General features: G+C 35.3%; 1 protein-coding gene across 15 annotated transcripts in view; it reads left to right on the top strand.

Annotated features, from left to right (window-relative positions):
- LOC119548778 (GTPase-activating protein skywalker) overlaps window positions 1-22,381 on the top strand; it is a 43,475-nt gene that overhangs the window by 8,967 nt on the left and 12,127 nt on the right. For 5 of the 15 annotated variants that reach the window (XM_037856330.1, XM_037856331.1, XM_037856333.1 and 2 more), the window contains exon 2: window positions 7,669-8,222. In XM_037856330.1, coding sequence (XP_037712258.1) covers window positions 8,072-8,222 — 151 coding nt within the window. In that variant the 5' untranslated portion in view covers window positions 7,669-8,071. Of the gene's footprint in view, window positions 1-7,668; window positions 8,223-20,477; window positions 21,190-22,381 lie in introns of those variants that run through there. The other 10 variants (XM_037856327.1, XM_037856329.1, XM_037856326.1 and 7 more) reach the window with 5 other exon arrangements.

Genomic DNA, 22,381 nt, shown 5'->3' on the forward strand with positions numbered 1-22,381 from the left:
AGGCACAATTTATGTCGCATGCCCAAATAAGGGGTTTTTTTTTAACATTAATCTAAACATGTTCTCGTATTTTTCTTTTCTAATTAAAGTCATTAATATGTCAGCTTATCATGCCTACGCTTTTAAAGATTATGTTGTTTATAGATTGCCAAACTCAATCCCAAGTAATCTTGTTTCCATCGTATGCTGATTGGTTGAACCGGAGTAATTTAAAAAAATAATTAAAATTAACGTATTTTTTTAAATAAGCCTACTTACAGTATTTAAATTATAATGCTTGCCATACTTACAAAAAAAAAAACAAAGGCGTAAAAATTGTTTATAAAGCAACCTAAAATTTACTTTTGTGTGTTGCAATTCGCCAAGTGTAAACAAGAACCCCTGTGGATCCATGTTTTTCAACCCAATAGATGGGATGTGCGGACAGAGGGCGTCAGAATTTACATTACTTCGTTATATAACAGCACGGTTCTTGGCCATGTTTTCCGTCTCGAATTCCTATTCCAGACATTTGCTATCGTTTTAGGGACCATTAGCTGTCCCCGAGGCGACATATGGGAATGTCTATTAAATTGGCCATGTAATTAGCCATAATTCGAGTGCAACTGCCACGGCTGCTGATGTCTTCATAAAAATTTCATTGACCAGGCCCAAATGCGAACATTAGCTCGTGATGGCCATATAGAAAGCGTTTTACATGCATATTAAGTGTCCAGAAGTGGCAAATTAGCCACAAAATGTTTTCTCTGGGCTATATAATTTGTTTTAGCTTTTTCAAAAATATTGCCATATGGCGGGGATCGAATGTTGTGTAATTATTTTTGGGCTTATGGATATTTGAGCGGTATTAGACAATTTTCCCCGGCTAACGCGTCGTATGAATAATATCGACTCCCTTTCATCCGCCGTGTTATCCAAACAGAAAAACAAAACCGTCAGTCCAAATAACAACCTATGGCAATCATATAACAGCAGCGATAATGTAAACACTTGTAGTTCTCCGTACATCTCCATATGATTCATATGGTTTCATTTCACCAGCCCCAAAATCGTTCTCGACCAAAGGAAAAATTACAATAAAAAACCTGGCTACGCTGCACTTTGCCCATATTTTCAATTTTTCCCAATTTTCTGCTGCTTGCCATTTTTCTGGGCTGCAATGCGAACTTTTTTATTTTTTTTTTTTTGCTTTTCTGCCAGCCAAGCAAAGAAAACTGGGCAAGCAAATATGTTGGAAATGCGCGCTTACATAACACATTCGCTGGAAGTTTTGTGGCCCCTTTTGGGGAGTTGGGTTGTCGGCTAGTTGGGTGTTGGATGGCTGAAAAAGCAGAAAAAACTGGGGCCAAAGCTTTGGGCGGCTTCGAGTGGCTCCCGGTTACGAGGCAGCCTTTGTTTGGCGGCTCCAGGGACATAACTCGTCGGCTGCGAGGTTTGTTTTATAGAATTCAGGTTGCCTACCTATTGCAAAGTGTTATTCAAAAATATTGTACAGGAAAAATAATAGAATTAAAATAAATCTAGGACAAAGTTTGTTTTTACACCTTTGGTATCTAAAATATTATAATTAGATAGTTTCTATCAGTGAAATCCATCAAAATTGTTTTCTGTCATTTATTATATATCTTCTTTTGAATCAGCTTCAATATTTACAAAACATTTTTGACGTAGCATCTTTTTAAAAAAGTAAATCCTTTTTTTTTTTAAATAAAACAAAAAATCGAAATTCAGTTGTATTAAATCATTTCTATACGGCTTTTACTGAGAAATAAAATAAGGGCTATTATGATGTGCTAATATTGTTATAGAGCCAACAATATTTTTTTAATGAACTTATTTTTTTAAATTTATTTTCTGAACATAACTATTTATCTATGAAGGCAAATCTATCTTAACCCGCATTAATTTGCACTCCCTTTCTTAGCCTGCCATAAATACTTTTCTCTTTGTGCCCTTAAACCTATCTTATCTCATCTTCCAAAGCATTTGTTACTTCCAAACTCCAACCAACTTCCATCTCAGCTGACTTTTGAAGTAACTCTCGCATCCGCCGTATTTTTATTTTCCTGCCATTTGTCGGCAGTGGCTTTTCCTTGTGTCTAGGCCAAGTCAAGTCAGTTTCGGATTCGGATTCAGATACCAATTCAGATCCAGAGGCCTGGCCAAATGCCCATATATAAATAACAGAGCCCAGGGCCCGTTTCACGTGATTTTCTTGCCGTTGTGCTCATGTGCAATGATTATGAAATAAATTGCAGCCGCAGCTACCGTTGTCGTCGCTGCAGTTGCAATTTTTTCCTTTGGCTCTGGGTTCACTGACCCGCTGGTAAGCTCGATTGTTGTGCTGCTTGTGGCAAGTGCAGTGTACAGGTTTTCCTTTGTTGCCAAAAAAAAGCGAGGAAAAACAACCGAAACGGCGAAAAAGCAAGAAAATACAGCGGAGACCCATAAAACCTTGCGTGTGTGGCATTTTCAGCCGTCACGAAGTCTGCCGCCAAAATGGCAATAAGAGAAAAAAAAGATGATAAAAATATAAAAACGTTGGGGGGACACGATGTGGAGAAATACTGAAATCAGGTCAACAGCTCGGGGCCCTGTTTTAATTGTTCGAGCTGTCTGACAAATTTCAGTTTCGGTTTCAGTGGCTGTCCTTGCGGCAAGTTGAAGTTGATTTCCTTGCCAAGCCATCCGCACTTGGCCCGGCTTTCCGGCTCCGTCATTTGTCCTTTGCTTGCCCTCTGCTCCCTGGCCGTCTGATGGCCCTAAATAAGCTTAAATTGATTCGATTACACTGGGGAATCAAATTGGTTGCACTTGCGTCAACAGGGGATAGTGGCAAGACTAGAAGGTGGACTATTACCCTAATTTATTTTATTTAGAGATATATTGCCATTTAAGTTTTGACAAAACAGATTGAAAATCTAACTTTTTTGTATATAAACTGAATTTTATATTTATGTTACCTTTGATAATGCCAATTTGGTTTTAACTTTGTTGAAAACTTTTTAGGATACTGGAACATTTTAATAAAATTATTTTTTCCATTACTTGGCTTTATTAAATTTGCGTCACCACCACCCCTGGCTTTGCGTCTTTGAATAGCCCTCCAAGTTTTAAAAATTTCAATATTTTCTCAAGATTAGATTACAAGACTTCACTAACTATATTAGGATATCTATTTGCAGGTCCTGGCTTTTCCATTGTGCAGACCCCCTCTCTTCCTTTCGCTTGCTCATGCGTGTGCTGGTTCTTTCATTCATTGATTTCAGGACCCGCCCTCGGGTCTCTCTCTCCCCTATAAGTCGACCCTCTCTTCTCCGATGCTCAGCACCCCCTCGATAAGCTTGGAACACACCCAGTTACCCAGTTCAAGTTGCCACTACGCAATTCTGCCATTGTTGTTATTTTTCGGTCTGTTGCTGCTGCTGCTGACGCAAAGTGTCCTGTCACACCCACACACGAATAAATAAAATAAAGTAATACACCAATACATACATATATAGGGACACGCACACACCCACACAATGAGCTTTGCGTTGTCCCACATTTTCAGTACTTTAAGGACTTACTGAACCGAGCGATGGCATAATTTCGCTTTCCATTTCGACTCTGGCCCTATTGCCTTTGCCGTCTCTTTCTTTATGGCGGTTTCCTTTTTGGTATGCTCTTTAACTTTGGGTAATATAATATGGTTATTATTATATTATAATATATATCTCTATAATTTATTCCGCGGAACCTTTCTTAAATTGAACTTTAGAAGACAACATCATTTCAATAGTATCATATTCTTGACAAAGTTAATTCTTGATAATAAAAGAGTATGTCATTTTCGGCTGGTTTAAAGTAAACGCTTTTCGCCGTTTTCAGCTAAAATTGACACTATTTTCATTTGTGGGAAATGGGGTTAGTGAGCATTTTGAGGTTTTACCAGAGGGTGGTCAGGGGTGTGCCGAAGGACCTTGCCTAAGTCAATGCACTCTCAAGGCATTCGAGGATTTTTCGTGTAGAATAGTGACAGCAGCTTGGCCTAGTTAGAAAACGTTTTAGCATTGCTACCAAAAGGTTCCTTAGGTGCGGTTTAAAAGTACGCCTACCATCGAAAACGCCCCCACTCATGTCGTATGCAAATTCCCCTTAAGTGGGTGTGGGAGGTTCTTACCTTTAGTTGACTTGCCTTGAGCCCCAACCAGGTGGCCTAGTTATTTCGAAAATGTCACTTATTTGGATGGTAATTAAATAGCAAACAAATGGCTTCTTGACAATGTATGGTATAGCAAATTGTAACTACTCTACTTTCATTGGTACTATTTATTAGTATTTTAATATTATTTTGCGAATAATAAAATAAGTAAAATACATTTTTATGCAACATTTGCTTATGGTTTTTAATAATAATACTTGCATTTATCATATTTTTAATGAATCTAACACTTAATTACTCATATTTTGCCCTAATCCACAAGGATGTTATGCAACTAATTGGTATAACACATTCCCATGTTCTTTATCTCTTTTTGCGTTCATCAAGGAATACCCGATTTTACTCACTTCACTCTTTGCCAATCTAACAAGGTACCCATGCTTATCAAGCAGGGATTAGCTTTTGTTTTTCAATTCGTCATCCGAAAAAAAAAAACAAAACTGCTTCGAAGCTAATAACTTCGGTGAACTTTGGCGTAGCGGAAAATTACTTGGAAACCTCAAAAGTTTTTCCTCTTCGCTAACTGACGTAAATTGCACCGAGAAATACGTGTCGAGAGTCGGATCGAATCGAATCGAATCGAGTCTCGACTTGACCCACCGATTGTTGCACTTGCGTCACGTTAACCACCCACAAGCCCACATAATTGTTGCGGCATTACTTGGGCCTTGGGTTCGCCTCCGACAATCAACGATTAACCCACTGTAGCCAATGATTAGCACGAAAAATGCCTAACACCTGCTTTAAGTGCATGCTTAGCTGATTGCTAACGAATTTTTCATCTATTTTTGGGCTCTAATTGACTTGTTTTGGTTTCGGTTTTATGGCTAAAGGCTACCGTCAAGACAGATTAAAAGAATAAGGCATATTGAAAGTAGAAATAGAAATAGACATAAAAACATGTACAGTGGGTTAGAACATCATTTAAGAAGTAAAGGAACGTATCCAAAAGTGGTATTCCCAGGTTATTGGTATTCATATAAACTTTATGAGTCATGAAATGGAGTACAAAAAGAAAATGAATCACGAATCTAATGACGAATCATTATGAATGAATCCATTGGTGCTTCCTATCGATTTTTCAATGATAACCATGATTGAGTTGGAAATTTTACAATTATAAGGACAAATCAATATGTTAAAGAAGTCTGGCCACAATATTTTTCTTTTTATTAAAAGATTTTTTCATTTTTTCCCCAAATTTATTGTAAAATGTATCAGTGAAAACTAAGTTCGATTTTGGCTTATTCAACCTCCGGCATGTCAGCATCTTATTTTCCACCGATTTTCCCAGCTTTTTGGCTGACATCTCGTGACACCAACATGACAGCGTGTCGCCTCATTAGCATAAACGTTTTAATTAGCTGCTGGTTTATTCTATTTGATGCCGGAACATTTATGTTTCTCGAGGATTAGTTGCGTTTAGTTAAGTTAGTCATTGTAAACTGTCTAGGTGAACTCAATTGAGTGGCGCCCCGTTTGATTTCATTAGCGTAAATTGGGTGCATTATAATATTTAGATAATGTTCTCAAGCCCGGAGGCAGCAAACAACAAACAAACAAGCAGCTCAACCACAGTGTAAACAACCACAGTGTTAATAACTCTATATGCATGTCCAAGCGATACCTGTTGCCGCTGTTTGTCTAAAGCCGTGTTGCTGACGACGTAACCCGAGGCACCTTGAAAATACTAGACGTAGCATAATATTGACATACATATGAAAACTGCACATTACCAATCAAATCGAAGCGAATCGAGTCAAGTTGAGCCGAGCGGAGTGGAGTGGTATAAAATCGAACGGTTCGCTCAATTAACGAGGCTTAAGTGCCCCGATATTTGTTCTGGGGAAGGGCGGGGCTCTCACCTGGGGGCTTACGATACGAACTGAAGCGCTGGCAAGTGTAAATTATTCAAGGAAAGGCTTTTCGTCGACGTTGTTAAGTAATATGGAAAAAGTAGAGGTAGACCGATTTATAGGTGGGATATTATGCATATCAAAAATGGGGTTCATATAATAATATTTTAAAGAACTATTATTTACTTATTATTATTGGGATATTATGCCTATAAAAAGTGTGGTTCAAATATTAATATTTTAAAGATCTAGCATTTGCTTATTATTAATTTCTTATTTCTAACATATAAACCCCATTTGAGTGATATTTAACAGATAAGGAATATAAGTTTAATGGTATATTTTGTAAATTGCTATCTCTGCTTCCTCTCATATTAATTATAACGCACTTCAGACCAACTTTTCTTATCTGAGTTCGCTTTGAAGCTGCCATAGATACAACTTGTCTTGGCCACAAATCCGCTTGACGGCACCTGTTTATCCCCCCCTGCACTGCTGACCAGGTAAAAAGTCCGACACCTTCTATCGGACAGCCAATCAAGCAAACGCAGCGATCTATCAGACCTGTCTGTCTCTCTATATTTCTATCCGATGTCAGACCCTCTTAGTCCCCCACAAAGCCCCCTCAAATGCTGTTCTTGACAGGCGAAATCATTAAGAGTGTCAAAGGAAAATGGAAAATAAAATAGCCCAAGAAGTGTTTGGCTTTCGATACGTGTCCGGAATTTCGTTAGAAATTTGCAATTCAATTTTAGTTTTTAGTTTGCTTTGAAGCTCAATGGACATTGCGAATTGTGACAAAAACAGTACGAAATTTGCGTGTAATTTTTTGGGGGAAATGGTGGGGAGAAAAGCACTTTAGATAAATAGCCGGTCTTTAGTTCTTTAATCGTGATGATGAGAGGTGGAGAAAAGGAATATTAAGTATACGCAGCGTGTGCCACGGTTGATTAGGCTAAATGGGTTTGTTGTCTTAAAGTGGTTAAGGAAAATATGGTAGAGATATTTACCAAAAACTGGACGGGTAATACACAAATTTATTGGTTTATACATTTTTCTTAAAATCTAATTAGTTTCTTTGATTTATTTAACTAAAATACAATAAATGTTCCACAAAAATCCATGAAACTTTTATGATCTTTTAAACAAATTGCTTAGCAATTCCTTTTATAATATAAGTACAAACGTTTGTTTATGACCGAGTAAAATATTTGCGCTGGATATTTTTGTTTTTTCTGATTTCTGTTGGGTTTAATTTAATATGAAACCGGCTGCTCTTGGTAGAGTCACCCTCAGCAGCAAAAAAAAAAGTCTTATATATGCGTGCGATTTTTTATATATTATAAATCTGGCCAGTTGGCTTTTTATAGCCGGCCCGCAATTAATGAGCGGGCCAAGTATTTTATGGGCCAATGGCGCTTTTGGCATTATCTACTCTACAGTTCGGATGGGTCATGTCATTGAACCGATTTCGATTTGAAGGATTTGCTCCATATGCTTTTGCTATCTTGTCGACTGATGTTGATTGATTCTGAGCTATTTGTTTGGGCCATTCAAAAGATATACGAAAATAATAAACAAACTTTCCCCAATTTAATCTCATTGCAGAGTTGAAAGCGCCGACACTTGCTATTTGGTTATCACACACAGCTATGCTTTTGCAGTATTCGTGCTAAATCGTTTACTATAATGAATTCCGCGCGGCATCATCGTATTGGAGTATTTCTGTCTCCATAAGTTGGCCACTAATTAAATCAAAGTAAATATAAATATAATCATAATATTACGGATACGTAGAACACCGAAAAAGGCTCGCAAATTGATTGCCAAACGACGGAAAGCAAAGCACTGCAAAGTAAAAGGCCATCTAGTCAAACGGAAACAACGAAGGAAATTTTGCAACAAAAAAAAAAAAAACATCTGCCTGGAGTGAAGCCCGGTCTCGAGTGGAGACAAACCCAAATCAAAACTTGACAGAGGACCCGGAGCGACCGCAAAGCTGGCTAAGAAGATGCCATACCATCGGGGCGGAGATGCCTCTTCCCAGGCCGACAAGTTGAGCGGCATCGTGGAGGAGAGCGACCTGTACGAGGGGTTCGCCCCGCATGTCGAGACGTCCGAGATCAAAACCCTCGACTTTTACAATCTACCAAAGCAAACTGGTGAGTGGTGGGGATTTTACAATTTTTTCTGGGTAGACATATGCTATGTAACATCACAACGTCTGTAAAAGATATAAAACTTTTGATTTCTTTCAAAGTTTATTGTAAAGTTCGAATAAATCTTGCAAAGAAATGTAGGCGACAATATGGTATTTGTAGGATTGGTATATAAAAGCTTTGAAAGGCTAATTAATTCCTGAGACTTGCTTATATTTTTGCAGGCGTTTTTTTTATTACCAAGCCATTAATAAAAAAATATTAGATAAAAATATATATACTCATACCTATAACGAGAGATATAAAATAATCATATAAATTCCTTTTTCTCTCCCATTAATATTGTCTTATCTTTGTTTTATTTTTCGCATTCACTGCGAAAAGTATAAATAAGTCAAATAAACAAGATATATTTTTACAAATAAAAATCTCATAAATATACAGTGCAAAAGCAAATTCCGAAACAGCGATTAAAAGAAAATCTTAAGGCCCGAAAGTAGAATCGCTTTAAGGGGTCCTAACTTTTAATTAGTTTTCACGTGCCTCCCACTCGTAAACAAGAAAATCAGATGATCTACAGACCAAGCTGAGCACATGAGAAATTTTAATTTATGCATTTCGCGAAAGAGTATTTATTTGCTTCTTATTTCGCTGCGTACAAAATACTTTAGTCAATAAACAGGCCGAAATGGTTGGGCGAGAACAGCAAGTAAACACCGAAATTAATTAATTATAGGTATTTGAAAATAATCAAAGCTAATAAGTTCGAAATTGAACAGTGCAAAAACCCGCTTAATATATTATCTCAGCACCCCAACTGGATAATTTACATATAAAACTTTGTGGGACTATTGCAGCCAGCAGACTTAAAATGAAAAAAAATAAATTTATTTATATTTATTTGGGAAAACCCCGACGGCCACTGGCTGTCAAATTAAGGCAACAGTTTTGTGCGAAATTCGCTACTGCAGCTATATTTGTATTAACGTTAAAGATCTGCACGCAAAACTAAATGCCAAACCATAATAAGAGAAAAAAAATGTTATTGAGAGATTGTGGTATCTGTGGTTCGATATCCAAAAAAAATCCTAAGGAAAAGGAATTATTGAGATTGCATTTTAAGCATCATTCTTTTTTTGCAGTGGAAGAATCTCTTTATTCTTATTTTTACAACAATTTTCCGCTGGGGAATATACATGGGAATATATAATATAATATAAAATGTTATTTAAGCCCAAACAAGTCTTTTTAAATAATTGGTTTACAAAATAACAAGGGGCAAAACATTTTTGATGAAGTATTTGGCAATTCGAATATCAAATAAATTAGCATTTACCCAAATGGCAAAATCAATACATTTCTATAGGCTATCAGAAGCAATTGCATTTTACAATTTACAAAATAATTTGTTTACGCTGCAATTGGTTAGGGAAGATAATGGGCAAAAATTGCGTTTACCCCCCTTTTTATATACTAAGGAAATTTACGTTTTAGTTTTCCTTTGATATTTAACTTTGCTAACCACTTTCGAAATGCAATTTTGATTCCGAAGGAAATTGGGCGATAAAATCCATCGAACCATTAGTGCATCAACAACCACACCCGCTCTTCGGTCGACACTGGCCTTGATTTTGATTTACAAAATAATGAGTCTTGTACACAACGCCATTATGTGCATATGGATAAATCCCATTCAAATACGTAAAAACAAAATCTGTACACTGTTAAAAATTGTAAGGGTGACGTGGGCTGATCACAATATTTATCGAAATACACAGCACCAATATTTAAATTCCACCTATAAGTACTGTATATTGGATTATCATGATGAACCCCAAAGTGTAGAATATTTTTTTTGGTCCGCGTTGTGGGAAGAGCAAACAAATAAAAACATTCACGTTTTTATGGCTCTTGGCCAACTGCCAATTAATTTGTTTAAAAATAAATGAATTTTTTTCATCACTCTCGTGCTTGTTTGCTTTTTCTTCGGTTGCTTATTTTCCTGATCATTTTTAATAAAAGTTTTTTTTTGGATTCGTATTAGCCGCTGATCATGTGATTAAAATTGGATGTTATCTTGAGAAGATTAAGTTTATGACCAGCATATCTGTGTTCGCAGCTAAGATTTTAGGCGACAAAATTATTACTCTTGTTCTAATTTTTATACCCTTGCAGAGGGTATATTGATTTCAGTCAGAAGTTTGCAACGCAGTGAAGGAGACGTTTCCGACCCCATAAAGTATATATATTCTTGATCAGCATGACTAGACGAGTCGATCTAGCCATGTCCGTCTGTCCGTCTGTCCGTCTGTCCGTCCGTTTCTACGCAAACTAGTCTCTCAGTTTTAAAGCTATCGGGCTGAAACTTTCCCAAAAGTCTTATATCTTTTGCAGGTAGTATATAAGTCGGAACCAGCCGGATCGGACAACTATATCTTATAGCTCCCATAGGAATAATCGGACAAAAAAATGAAAAAAAATTATATCTTTGGTGTTTTTTAGCATATAACCTCCAAAGCTTGGAAATAACAATTTTTAAATAATTTTGAATTTTGAATTAAATTTTATCGAAATCGGACGACTATATCATATAGCTGCTATAGGAACGATCGGAAAATTTGTGGAAAAATAATATGAAAAAAATTATAGCTTCGGTGTTTTTCAACATATAACCTCTAACGCTTGGAAATAACATTTTTTAATTAGTTCTGAATTTCGAATTAAATTTTATTAAAATCGGACGACTATGTCATATAGCTGCCATAGGAACGATCGGAAAATTGGTAGGAAAATAATATGAAACAAATTATAGCTTCGGTGTTTTTTAACATATAACCTCCTACGCTTGGAAATAACATTTTTTAATTAGTTCTGAATTTCGAATTTAATTTTATCAAAATCTTGCGACTATATCATATAGCTGCCATAGGAACGATCGGAAAATTGGTAGGAAAATAATATGACACAAATTATAGCTTCGGTGTTTTTCAACATATAATCTCCTACACTTGGAAATAACATTTTTTAATTAGTCCTGAATTTCGAATTTAATTTTATTAAAATCGGACGACTATATCATATAGCTGCCATAGGAACGATCGGAAAATTGGTAGGAAAATAATATGAAACAAATTATAGCTTCGGTGTTTTTTGACATATTATCTTATACTATTGGGAATATCACTTTTTGTGTTTTTAAATTTAATAATTATAGCTGCAAGGGTATATAAGCTTCGGCTTGCCGAAGCTAACTTCCTTTCTTGTTTTTAAATATCTTTAATATCTTTAATTTTTTGAGCATATAAATAACCCTAGTTTTTTATTCAACACAACTAATGTTGTTAAATTCAATAAAAATATCTATAAATATAGTTTTCAGATATGTATTCATCTATAAAAATTTAGCCAATACTAAAATATAAATATTTTTGGGGAATTTTCTGTGTCATACTGGCCACGTGCCATCTCATACTCAAAAACAGATACTATACAACAAAAAATATTAAAATAGCAAACGAAAATTCGAATCTTTATGGCTTATAATTTTAAATTTATTTGTTGTTAGCAATAACAACATTTTTGCTTACGCAAGCAAATGGAAACAGAATATTTTCCCCCATTTTTTTTTCGTGCCGTTGACGTCGAAAAAAGATTTTGTTTTGCTATTTAATGCCTAATTATGTATTGGCAATGCGGGGAAATAAATTTTCATTCAAGAGGAATTTTTTATGATCCACTTGTGCGATTGGAAATCTGTTTTTCCAACAACAAAAATCTCCGTATTTTATATCTTTTGAAATAAAAATTTCCACCGATCAGGCGATCTGCGGTATATATAGATATGATCTTGTCGGTACCCCTAAATTGCGGCACACGCCCACCGATTCGTTGCGGCCTTATAGCACGTGCTTCTTGGGGATATGTGCGAAAAGTGTGCCCCGAATAATGAATCTCTAAAATTCTGTAACTGACTAAAACTGGTTTGCGCAAATTTGTTTCGTTTCGCGTTTTTTTTTTGTCGGTTTATTTATGTTTTGTTTCGTTTTGCTTTTTGTTTTGGTTCTGCATTTATTTTTAGTTAATTTCTGTTTAATTTGTTTTCAAGAGGATTCTTCGGTTTATTTGATGGGGTTGCAATTCGCAAATCTTTTATATAAGTCACTCATTCGCATATTTTATAGTCAGCTAAATTTATTTTTTTTTTTGTGATTTTGCCTGAGTATACATTTTTGATATATAACTCATGGGTTTTTTTTTTTGTTTTCTTCTTTATATCTGTTGACCGCTTTGACCGCTGCTCTAGAAGAAAGTAAAATAAATAGGTATATACAAATCCCCCCAAAGTTTTTCAAGGAGTTGCTAACCACTTTAGCCGGATTTCTATTTAAAAGTTTATTAGCGTTTGATTAGATTATCACAATTACGCGTTATTCTTTTTAAAGCTTATGCGATAGCATGTTCATTGTCAGTTTATCACAATTCTTATTTAATGGTCCTTCTTAGGGGTCTGTTTATTTAGGTCAAATATATATACCATAGCCATTGTATTTTTATCGATACAATTTTTTTTTTAATTCTTAAGGAATGTTTTATATTTTCTAAAATTTGTAAATGTTGCTTTCTGACAACTTGAACATTTTAGAATACAGATTTGCTAAGAAAGGAAATACAAATTTAATTTTTTTATGTCTTTTTATCATGTGAGTTCAGGGATCAAATCCGTTAAACCAACAACCCAAGAAACCGCACCACTCACGCCCACTTGTCGTTTGTCTTTTGATCTTCGGTGGCATAAAACAATCAACAGCTTTGGCCTTTTGGATATCTTGGGGATTTGGATGATGGAGGAGCCAAGTGAAAGGGCGGCGGATTTATTTATTAATGGCGCTGTTTGTTTGTCTCTACGTCTCTATCACGAAACTTTGCGTGTCGAGTGATCGTGAATGTTTTTCAGTGACGGTGGCCGCTGAGTTCTCGGTTTTAATAAGGAGCGGAAGGTCTTTCGTCAAACATGGAATACAATTATAAAGAATATTAAACCGTAAATCCAAAAAAAAATATTTAAATAAATATTTGATTTGTCAAATGTTTCTAAAATTGGATACCCAAAATATTAATATTTCCTTACAAAAAACTTTATTGGGCGAATTAGAACCCAGTTTTCTGTTACATCATTACAAAAAAAGATCGTGTGAAATGGCATTAATAATTATAAGGATACATATGTATATGTCTTATTTAACCACATGTGTTCATATGTACGGTGGCCAAGATATAAATCTGATTGATAAACATTCTCAGCTAACTGATTAATTCCATCCATTTAGCTTTTAGCAAAGACACAAATCGATAAAGTCCGCTAATGGAAAATGTTTAACTTGATTTGGTTTCCTAACCTTTTCTCTTTTATGTTGCGTTTCCGCCTGCTCTTTTGAACTCTCTGTCAACAGCGGCGCCTCTAATTAGATAAAGGTACGCAATGTACATATGTAGATATTAGATTTACTTCTGTACATACGTATATCTTGTTCTAGGTGTTTGAGGTCACTGGGCACTGAAGAAGCTTTTTAAGAAATTTTTCTGTTGATGCTTTGTTTACATGCTCTTTGGTTTTCAAATGTCTGAGAAGATAAAATTTATAAAGGAAACGATAAGAATTTTATTTTAGCCAACCGATGCTTGAATACCCTTAGAAGTATTTTTTAAACTTTATAAATAAATTTATGGATATAAAACTTGAATGAAATGTTATAAGAGTCAGTTAAAATCAAAGAGGTGTGGTTTTATGGTTATAAAAAAAACAACTAATATTCAGATGTTTTCTAAATTGATAATTGAATATAAAATATGTATACCTTCTGAAAGAGTATCAAAAGATGCAAAACAGAAAGAAACAGAAAAGTATCTGAACAAAAGTTCCTAAAAAAATATATATGTAGTTACACAAAAGCTAAAGCGAAAATGCCGGCAGATAAAGCTCCACTGCTCTCTTTTTTAATATTTCTGGGTTTTTTTCCCGAACTGCGATAGTATTGTTTGTTTTTCTCACTGTTTTGATAACAGTGGGGTTTGTTGGGGCAGCACTCGGTCAATATTTTTTCATTCCTCAGATTTGCATCGTAAAACTTTATATTTATTTTCCCCGTTTTCCCCTTTTTTCTTTTGCATTTTCTTTGAGTGCTTATAGGCATATGCTGTGTGCGTGTGTGCAGGAATAATAATTGAGTTGCCGAGTAGCCGGGAGCTGTATTTTAATGAGCTGCCTCAAAGTATGCTTTAAAAGCATTTTCAATTTAATTCCCACTGCGGTTGCGTGAGCAGGTGTAGCATTAATTCACGGACACGACTGTCCACCAACAGTAATGGTTCACGTTTGGGTCTTCAATTAACCCTTTGTAGGGCCTAAAAGGAAAAATATTAAAATATTTAAAAAATATTCTTTAACTGAAAGAGCAACTCAATATATTTAGTTTTTTGAAAGTCATACCAATTTCTTAAAAAATTAAATTGTGGTGAATTACTTCAATATTTATCGGTTCAAGAAACAAGGAATAAAAGTTATTATCCTTTTATATGATATATTTTTTCACTCATACAAAATTAATAATTCACTCAATATTTATGGGTTAAAGAAACACGGAATAAAAATGATCATAATATTATATTTGTACTTTCTTCAGTGATACAAAAGTAATGATGAACTCTCCACCCAATATGGGTTGGTCAATGACTTATAAATGTATTAAAACGGTTATGCAAAAAATAAGCAAATTAGTTGCGAAGCAATTAGCTGAAAACTCATTTCATTTGCGATTTCCTCATGCGCCCGTCTAATACATTTACCCTTGCCATCGCAGGTGTCACGGTCCATTGTCTTCTTTTCCATTTCACTTGTCTGCAAATGCGACACTTTTGATTCACACTTTGATCGGTTTACCGGATCAACGATTCAATAACCACAGATCTGCGATCACATGATGACTTTTAATAAACTTACACCAAACAACTTATGGCTAATTTCAAAAGCCATTAAAAGTGTCATTTCCCAATAAATCGATTGTTATTGTAACTATTGATTTAAATAAGCACTTTATGGCTCATTGAATTGTTGATGTGGGTGTGTGTAGGGGTTAATTTGACTCAAACACGATGAGTTGATAATTTTCCAAAATGATTTCAACGGTTACGGAATATGAAATGCATTTTTCTCGAGACGCGCCCCTTGGAACATTCAGTTTTTTCTGAAGTTGAACGAACTTTTGGGAGCTGAAACAAAAAAAAACATACCAAATATTTGATACTTTGTGTGAAGCTTTTAATTAGTTAGCTTTTTGTTTTTATACGATGGGCCCAAAGCTTTGATAGAAAATGTGTGTCCCCGATGCATCGTTCACCTGTCTTTCGGTCACTCTCTCATTTTCTCTGGCGAAGCGAGAGAGAGAGCGGGGAAAAATTGAACGATCGATGGCGACTTCTCAACCTTTATCTCAGTTTAATTCCAACCCTCGGGCTCGGTGGTTGTCTGTCTCTGTCTCTCGTTCGATCCGTAGACCCATCGATCGGTCGTAGTTTTATATGCCCAAAAGTTATCAACTGTCAAATCACGAAAGAGAAGGAGAAGAGGCAAACACACGGGTCGAAAACGAAAAGAAAATCGAGAAAACAAATTGGAATACTTTTCGAAACAAGTCGCGTGTCAACGTAATTACTTTATATGTTTGCAAAGTGCGTGTGTAAATATATATAAATGGGTAAATAGGTGCACAGAAAAAATATATCATCTCAGAATTTGTATACCCAATTTATAAAGATTGGAGATCCCAAAATATCATAAATCTTGAGAACATCTTATTTCTGCCTACTTTTTATCACTTTTAACTAGTAATTTTTAAAGAAAATATTTTAATTACTAATAAAACAATATATTTTCTTCTGTGCACTTGTGGCAGCCTCCAAAATTGCAATCGGAATGCACATTTAAAGCAAAATCGACTTTTAAATCACGGCTCGTTAATTATCACGCCTAGCTGCCAAACCAAAAAGTAAACATCGAAAAAAAAAACCAAAATATTTAGTCGAGAAAATACAACAACGAAGAATTATAATATATAAACATTGCTTTTAATGTACATTGTACATAGTCTCGTGCGTTGCGTTCGGTTGTTCAATGGTCAGTCACTCGATCGGCCAGTCAATGCTATGTATATGGTTAATGACTGTGCGTTACGCATACGCCATGTGTGCACTATAAATTTAGTGCACAAACAGGAGATTACATTAAGATTTATTGGGTAGAAATAACAAAAGCGCATATCAATAACTCTTTTTTTTCAAAGAATATTTTGGTATACACTTCCATTGAGAATATATATAGAATGGGAATGGAATGACTATTTACTAAATGGTTCAAAATAATAAATACCTTTTTTATGGTATACATAGGGAATAAAAGTATAATTAATACAAAAAACACAGTTTGTTTACACTGATTTTCTAGAGCAAACAGTTGCCGCAACAATCAATACTGAATGAATTGTTGAGGTTTTTTCTTCGCTCACCGGTTTAATTAAATGCAAAATTATGCCCATAATAAAAGAAACGTGCTGTATTTAATAAAATACGCTGCGCACAAAAAATAAATGGAATATAAAAACCGACCGCACTCAACGGAATGTATAATTCCGAAATCAATTCAATAAAGTGCAATATGAGTGAGTAAAGGCCTAAACCGGTCTTTGGCACAGTTGAAAAACTCATCTCGAGGGTGAAATAAATAAATAAAAACCAAAATTCGGTCTGTGCCAGGCTCAAAATCGGCGTCTATCGATGCAGTTAACACGGCAATAACTTAATTAATTTCCAATCTGGCTGGGGACACGGGCAAGGCTCGTGGTTCGAATCGAATCACAACCGATTCACACCAACGGCGACCACCCCCAACCACCCATTTAGGCCCGGCGTTATACGATCCCTGGCGAATGCCAATTAATACCCATTGGCGAATCCCTCCCCCAAAAAAAAGCAGAGCTCGCTCGATCCCAAAGGTCGCTCGTCATGTGGCTCGTCCCTCGAAATTCAGAAATATGACTGGTGCTAATTGACAAATAGCTAGCTCACGACCATTCGATCGTTCCAAGATATTTATAGCGCGTGCTAAACAATCTAAACAATCTGGCAGAGCCAATGCAGGCTCGTTGACTTCGTTCTTACGATCCCTTGACTTAATTGATATGAATAATTTGCCGAGGAAGGCATATAATTTGAACAAATATATGATTTGATCATATGGATTGATTTGTTTGTGGAAAAAGTTAAAGAAGTATTTGAAGAACTTATTTACACAAATTAATTCGGGGAAATAAACAAATGTATTTTGAGTGACTTACCGCAATTTGCAAGTCTTCATATAATTTACATTTTAATTTCCAAGAATAAATAACATCGGTTATCAGATATAATCATATTTGATTATTACTAATTCATTTTATGGCTAATGAGTAAGAAAAACATTTATATCTGTTCTTCTATGAGTCAGGGTTTTTAGGAAGTGTAGGGGCCTACCTTTGTTGGTATAGTATGACCAAATTAAACCGAGACTTTTCCGCCGTTTCCGAAGGTCTTTTCCCAGGTGGATTCCCACTTGTCGTTTATGTTTGAGGGGCCCCCAATATTGTTTCGCCCAATGACGCCTTGTTGTGCGATGCAATTAAGCCGAAAAACGCTGACAATTTGGAAGGGAAAATGCGACACAGGAGGGCACTCGGCAACAATAACAACATTAATCTGCAGTTTGCCAAAATGAAAAACGTTGTCAAATTAAATTTAGCTGCAGCCGGCAATTGTTTTTCCTATCCACCTCAGTTGGCAAGTGAAGCGGTGGCAATGTCGTCAGAGGGGAAAATGTAATAAATTGCACTTGCAATTTGCAATTTGCATGCCCAGAATGTGTTTTTGTTGCCGCTAACCTTTCGCTGTGGCCCCTTCAACACAGATATGTATTTCTTCTTGATTCTGTTTCTATTCTATTCTATTGTTTTCTATTCTTAAAAATGGTACATTAGATCATGTCACAATTATTTTGGTACACTTACTTATCGCCCAAGATTTTAAGCTTTCTTTTCCTGTCCGATTTTTGTCCAATAATACTGTTATTAAGTCTCTAGTAATTTATGAGAATTAAATATTCGTATAATAAGTGGAACCTCACTAAGTTCTCAATAAGCTACGTCAATTACTATTGGAATTAATCAACTGATTAATTGACTATTCCTGTCTGGCGGTATAAATATTAACTTGTTTATATTTTTATAATTCTTTGATTGCTGCAAACGCACTGATCATAAAGATAGCGATGCAAACATTATCTGTAATTTCTTTACGGCCACTTCAGTTTTGCCAATTAACAGCCATTTAGGCGCAGATAGCGTATTTTGGTAGACTTTTATGGAACACTTGATTTTAAAAGAATTTTTGTTTTGCCCCATAATAGCTATAACTAGATATGAATAATGTCGCAAATTGTGTGTATGTTTTTGCACCTCATGTAGGAGTGGCAATTTTGGGACTCACAACAGATTGCTCATGGGGCAGTGTCTATATCTTTATATCTGTTCTTTAAGGTGTTATGGGCCAACACTTAATTGTAGCTGAAATTCTTGGCAATCCCTCGCTCATAAATATAAGAAATATCCTATAAAATGCGATATAGTCAAGTCAAAAATAATTACCGGTCATGCTTTTTTGTTTTGTGTGTTTTCTTTGATTTTTCTTTATATTTCTTTAACATTTTATGTACAAACAGTTCGGTTAATTAATCACTGACTCGGTGACATGTGTGAGTGTCATGAGAAGCGTTTTTCCCAATGGCCAATGGCCACGCGTTGTTAAATTTTTCCCATTTTGTTTATACATTTGTGGTATAAACAAATCGCTGACTTGGTTTTATTTTCTTTCGCCTGACGAAACATGTGAAAAATCAATTTGTGAAGTAGCTAAAAATAAACCAGCGGGTGGGTTAGAAATATAATAACAAAATATGCCCACGAAAAGTGTGTTGAAATGCGTTGAGGAAGGAAGGCATCACGTGAGGTGTTGAAAATTCAATTTTACAGTCAGTACCTTCTTGATGTACAATGTTAGTGGGCGGTATATACTAAGTGTGTCGGCAGAGCGCCGGCAGAACAAAAATCTAATCCCATGCAAAATGGCATCTGTCCCTGCTTGTAACCATTGGTGTATATTATCGTAATTGGAAGTATGAACTTAAATAGGTATACAAATTAGAAGTATCTTGTTAGATGTTTTTCAAAAATATCTTAAAATGATTCATTCTTTTCTGTGTTGCTCGTTTAAATCTATTTTGTTCTTCGTTTTATGATATATTGCACTATATTTAAATATCGATGGGAAACGTTTCTTAAATAAATACAATTTTTATTAATTTAAAATAGGAAACGGAAGTATTGTTAATTTTCTCGATAGCTATATCTTGTAGACACATTTTCGTATACTTACCGAGTTTGTTTTCACAACTTATCCGCTCTTGTTTACCTGTTCAACCCTAATGAGCTTTTCACACATGCACATTACGTAGAAAGTCTACGAAAATGTTCCTATAAATATTAGGGCTAGCAAATAATGTTCTCTTCCCCTTAATGTGGCTATTTCTTTCCCCAATTTATTTTCACAAATCGCTTTACCTGATTCAAATAAAAAAATTCCTTTCACTGAGGTTACCCCATAAATATTACTTTATGGTATACAAATTCTCCTCGCAATCTTGCGAACGTATCTGGAAAATGCTCATAAATTAAAGTTACGTATACGCAGGAATGCCAGAGAATTACATATATTCTTGGCTGGGATTTTCCAAGCTCTATTTCGCCATGGTTTACGAAATTTCCCACAAAAGCTATTTATAAAGGTTAATTTACACTAGACTTGGATGTTTTCTTTGCCCCCTTTATTTCGCTACGAGAGTGGGACGACAACAGAAAACAGCTGTTTGCTCTATGGCGCCCGATAGTAAAATGCACAAACAAACAAAAAAAAAAAAATATAGTGAGAAAATAAAGAAAACAAATATAAATCAGAAAATATAATAGAGAAGAGCAGAGACCCCGCGAAAAAGCTTCATTTCAAAGCTTGCACGCGCCAGGTTTTTCGATCGCTCTCGTTTCATTTATTCAGGGAGCTTTCATTGAGAAGGTCCACGGAATGAAACCGGCCCGTCCGCCGGAAAATATCTGAGAACCCCGAACGCATCCGAACGCTCCGCACGTAAACCCAATCCGAGAAATACGCCGTACTCCCGATTTTCTTAGCTTTGACGCGATCCCCCAATAATAAATATATATCGTACGGGATGCCTAATGATCTCGTTCAACTCTCGTTAAAATATTGAAATTAATTTCGATACCAGAGCCAACGAAAAAAAAATGTGAACTGAAAATTTATATTTAAATGTTAAATGTGCTGCAAATTAAATTCAAGTGCTGCCGGCGTCGCTGCTCAGGCGACAGCAAATTGCAGATCGCAATAAATTAAAACAATAAAAGGCAGCAGTGAACAGAGCGTACAGAATAAAAAAAAATACAAAAATTAAGCAAGACAAAAAAGAGAGACTGAAATCTACATAAATGATGTCGTTCTCGGTGCCAAAAAAGCGAGTGAACAAACAAAAATTAAAATAAAGCAACAAAATAACAATAAAATAAAGGCGAGAAAATAAAGGCAGCCCTCTGTAAATCGAACAAAAAAACACAAATTGAACGAAAGGAGAGAGTCGAGAACATAGAGTGAAAAATGGTTGGCAAAGTCTTGGGCATCAAAGACTTGGAGCAGTTTAGTAGCCGGCGCAGTAGTGTCTACGTCGATCCCGAGTGCGACAAGTTCTTCGAGCTGCCGCTCTTCATCGCGGCCAGCTCGAACGACATCACCACCAAATGCCAGTGCTTCCAGTTCAGTCCAGGTAATAAAAACCCCAGCCACAGCCCATCAGTCGCCAAAGTCCAAACACAAACCTAAAACCAGCCATAAAAATAAAAAATAATGGGTATAGTTGAAACTAAATGGTTTTGAGAGAGTGAACTATGTAAATTTAAGTTTATTCGTAAGCCTGGCATGAAGCTATCTATTAAGTATAAGTACCTATCTATTCCAGAAGGAATCGCTTTATAGTTCTACAGTTTCTTATTATTATTATGTAAAAACATGTAAAGAAGTAATACAATTTTTATCAAATGACTTATCTTTTACTATACATACATATATAAGTATTTTAAACAAATCGCAAAATATTTTGTTAAGATCTATAAAACAGTTCTTGAAAACATTTTCCGTTTTTGACAATTAACCTTGCTTTGATAGTTTCAAAAGTTATAAAAACACATTTATAATCTCAAACTTGACCTATTTTCCATTTATAAAAATTCTGTTTATTCGAAATGTTTTTCTCCAGTTACAGCCTTGTCTGAAAAGTGCTTTGATGCTTTAAAAAATTGCCTTGAGAAGTAGAAACAGATTTCCTTGCTTAACATAATAATTTCCTAACATATTTAGCACCAAATAAAACTTAATTTAAGTGTGGGAGAAAAAATCGAAAATAAAATCGATCAGCTGGCGGAATAATATTGTTTTATTTTCCCAAATTCCCAGCTGAAGTGGAAAACAATGAATGATATTTTTGTTTTGTGTGTTCATTATCATATTAAAGGCGATAAAAGCTTCGGCTTTAAAACAAATGTTATCCGCTACTTGGTCTCTATATAATTGCCGTTTTAATTACATTACGTTTTGTGCTCTTAATCAGATTGCACAATTTCAATGGGGCTTAAGCGTATTTAAAATATGTGAATAAATCGTTAGTGCTTTGTCTTTGATAATTATTTATTTATAAGTATGTCCGTACGACTGACATAATATCCAATTATGATTCACTTTTTTTTTGTGAGGTTTGTTTTCGCTTTTGCAAGCAAATTAAGTTGATTGCGTTGATAGGAAAATTACTGCATCTGTTGTAAATGGAATGTGCAGTATATACGGTGACGATATACATCGCAGTATTTCCATATTGGTCGGTCGAAAAATGCAAATGGATCCGAGAGATGCTGTAGATGGGGATTAATTACCCCCACAAACGGCGCAGCGAATGAACGAAGCCT

This window comes from Drosophila subpulchrella, chromosome 2L (assembly GCF_014743375.2).
Source record: "Drosophila subpulchrella strain 33 F10 #4 breed RU33 chromosome 2L, RU_Dsub_v1.1 Primary Assembly, whole genome shotgun sequence".
Classification (NCBI taxonomy): Eukaryota; Metazoa; Arthropoda; class Insecta; order Diptera; family Drosophilidae; genus Drosophila; species Drosophila subpulchrella.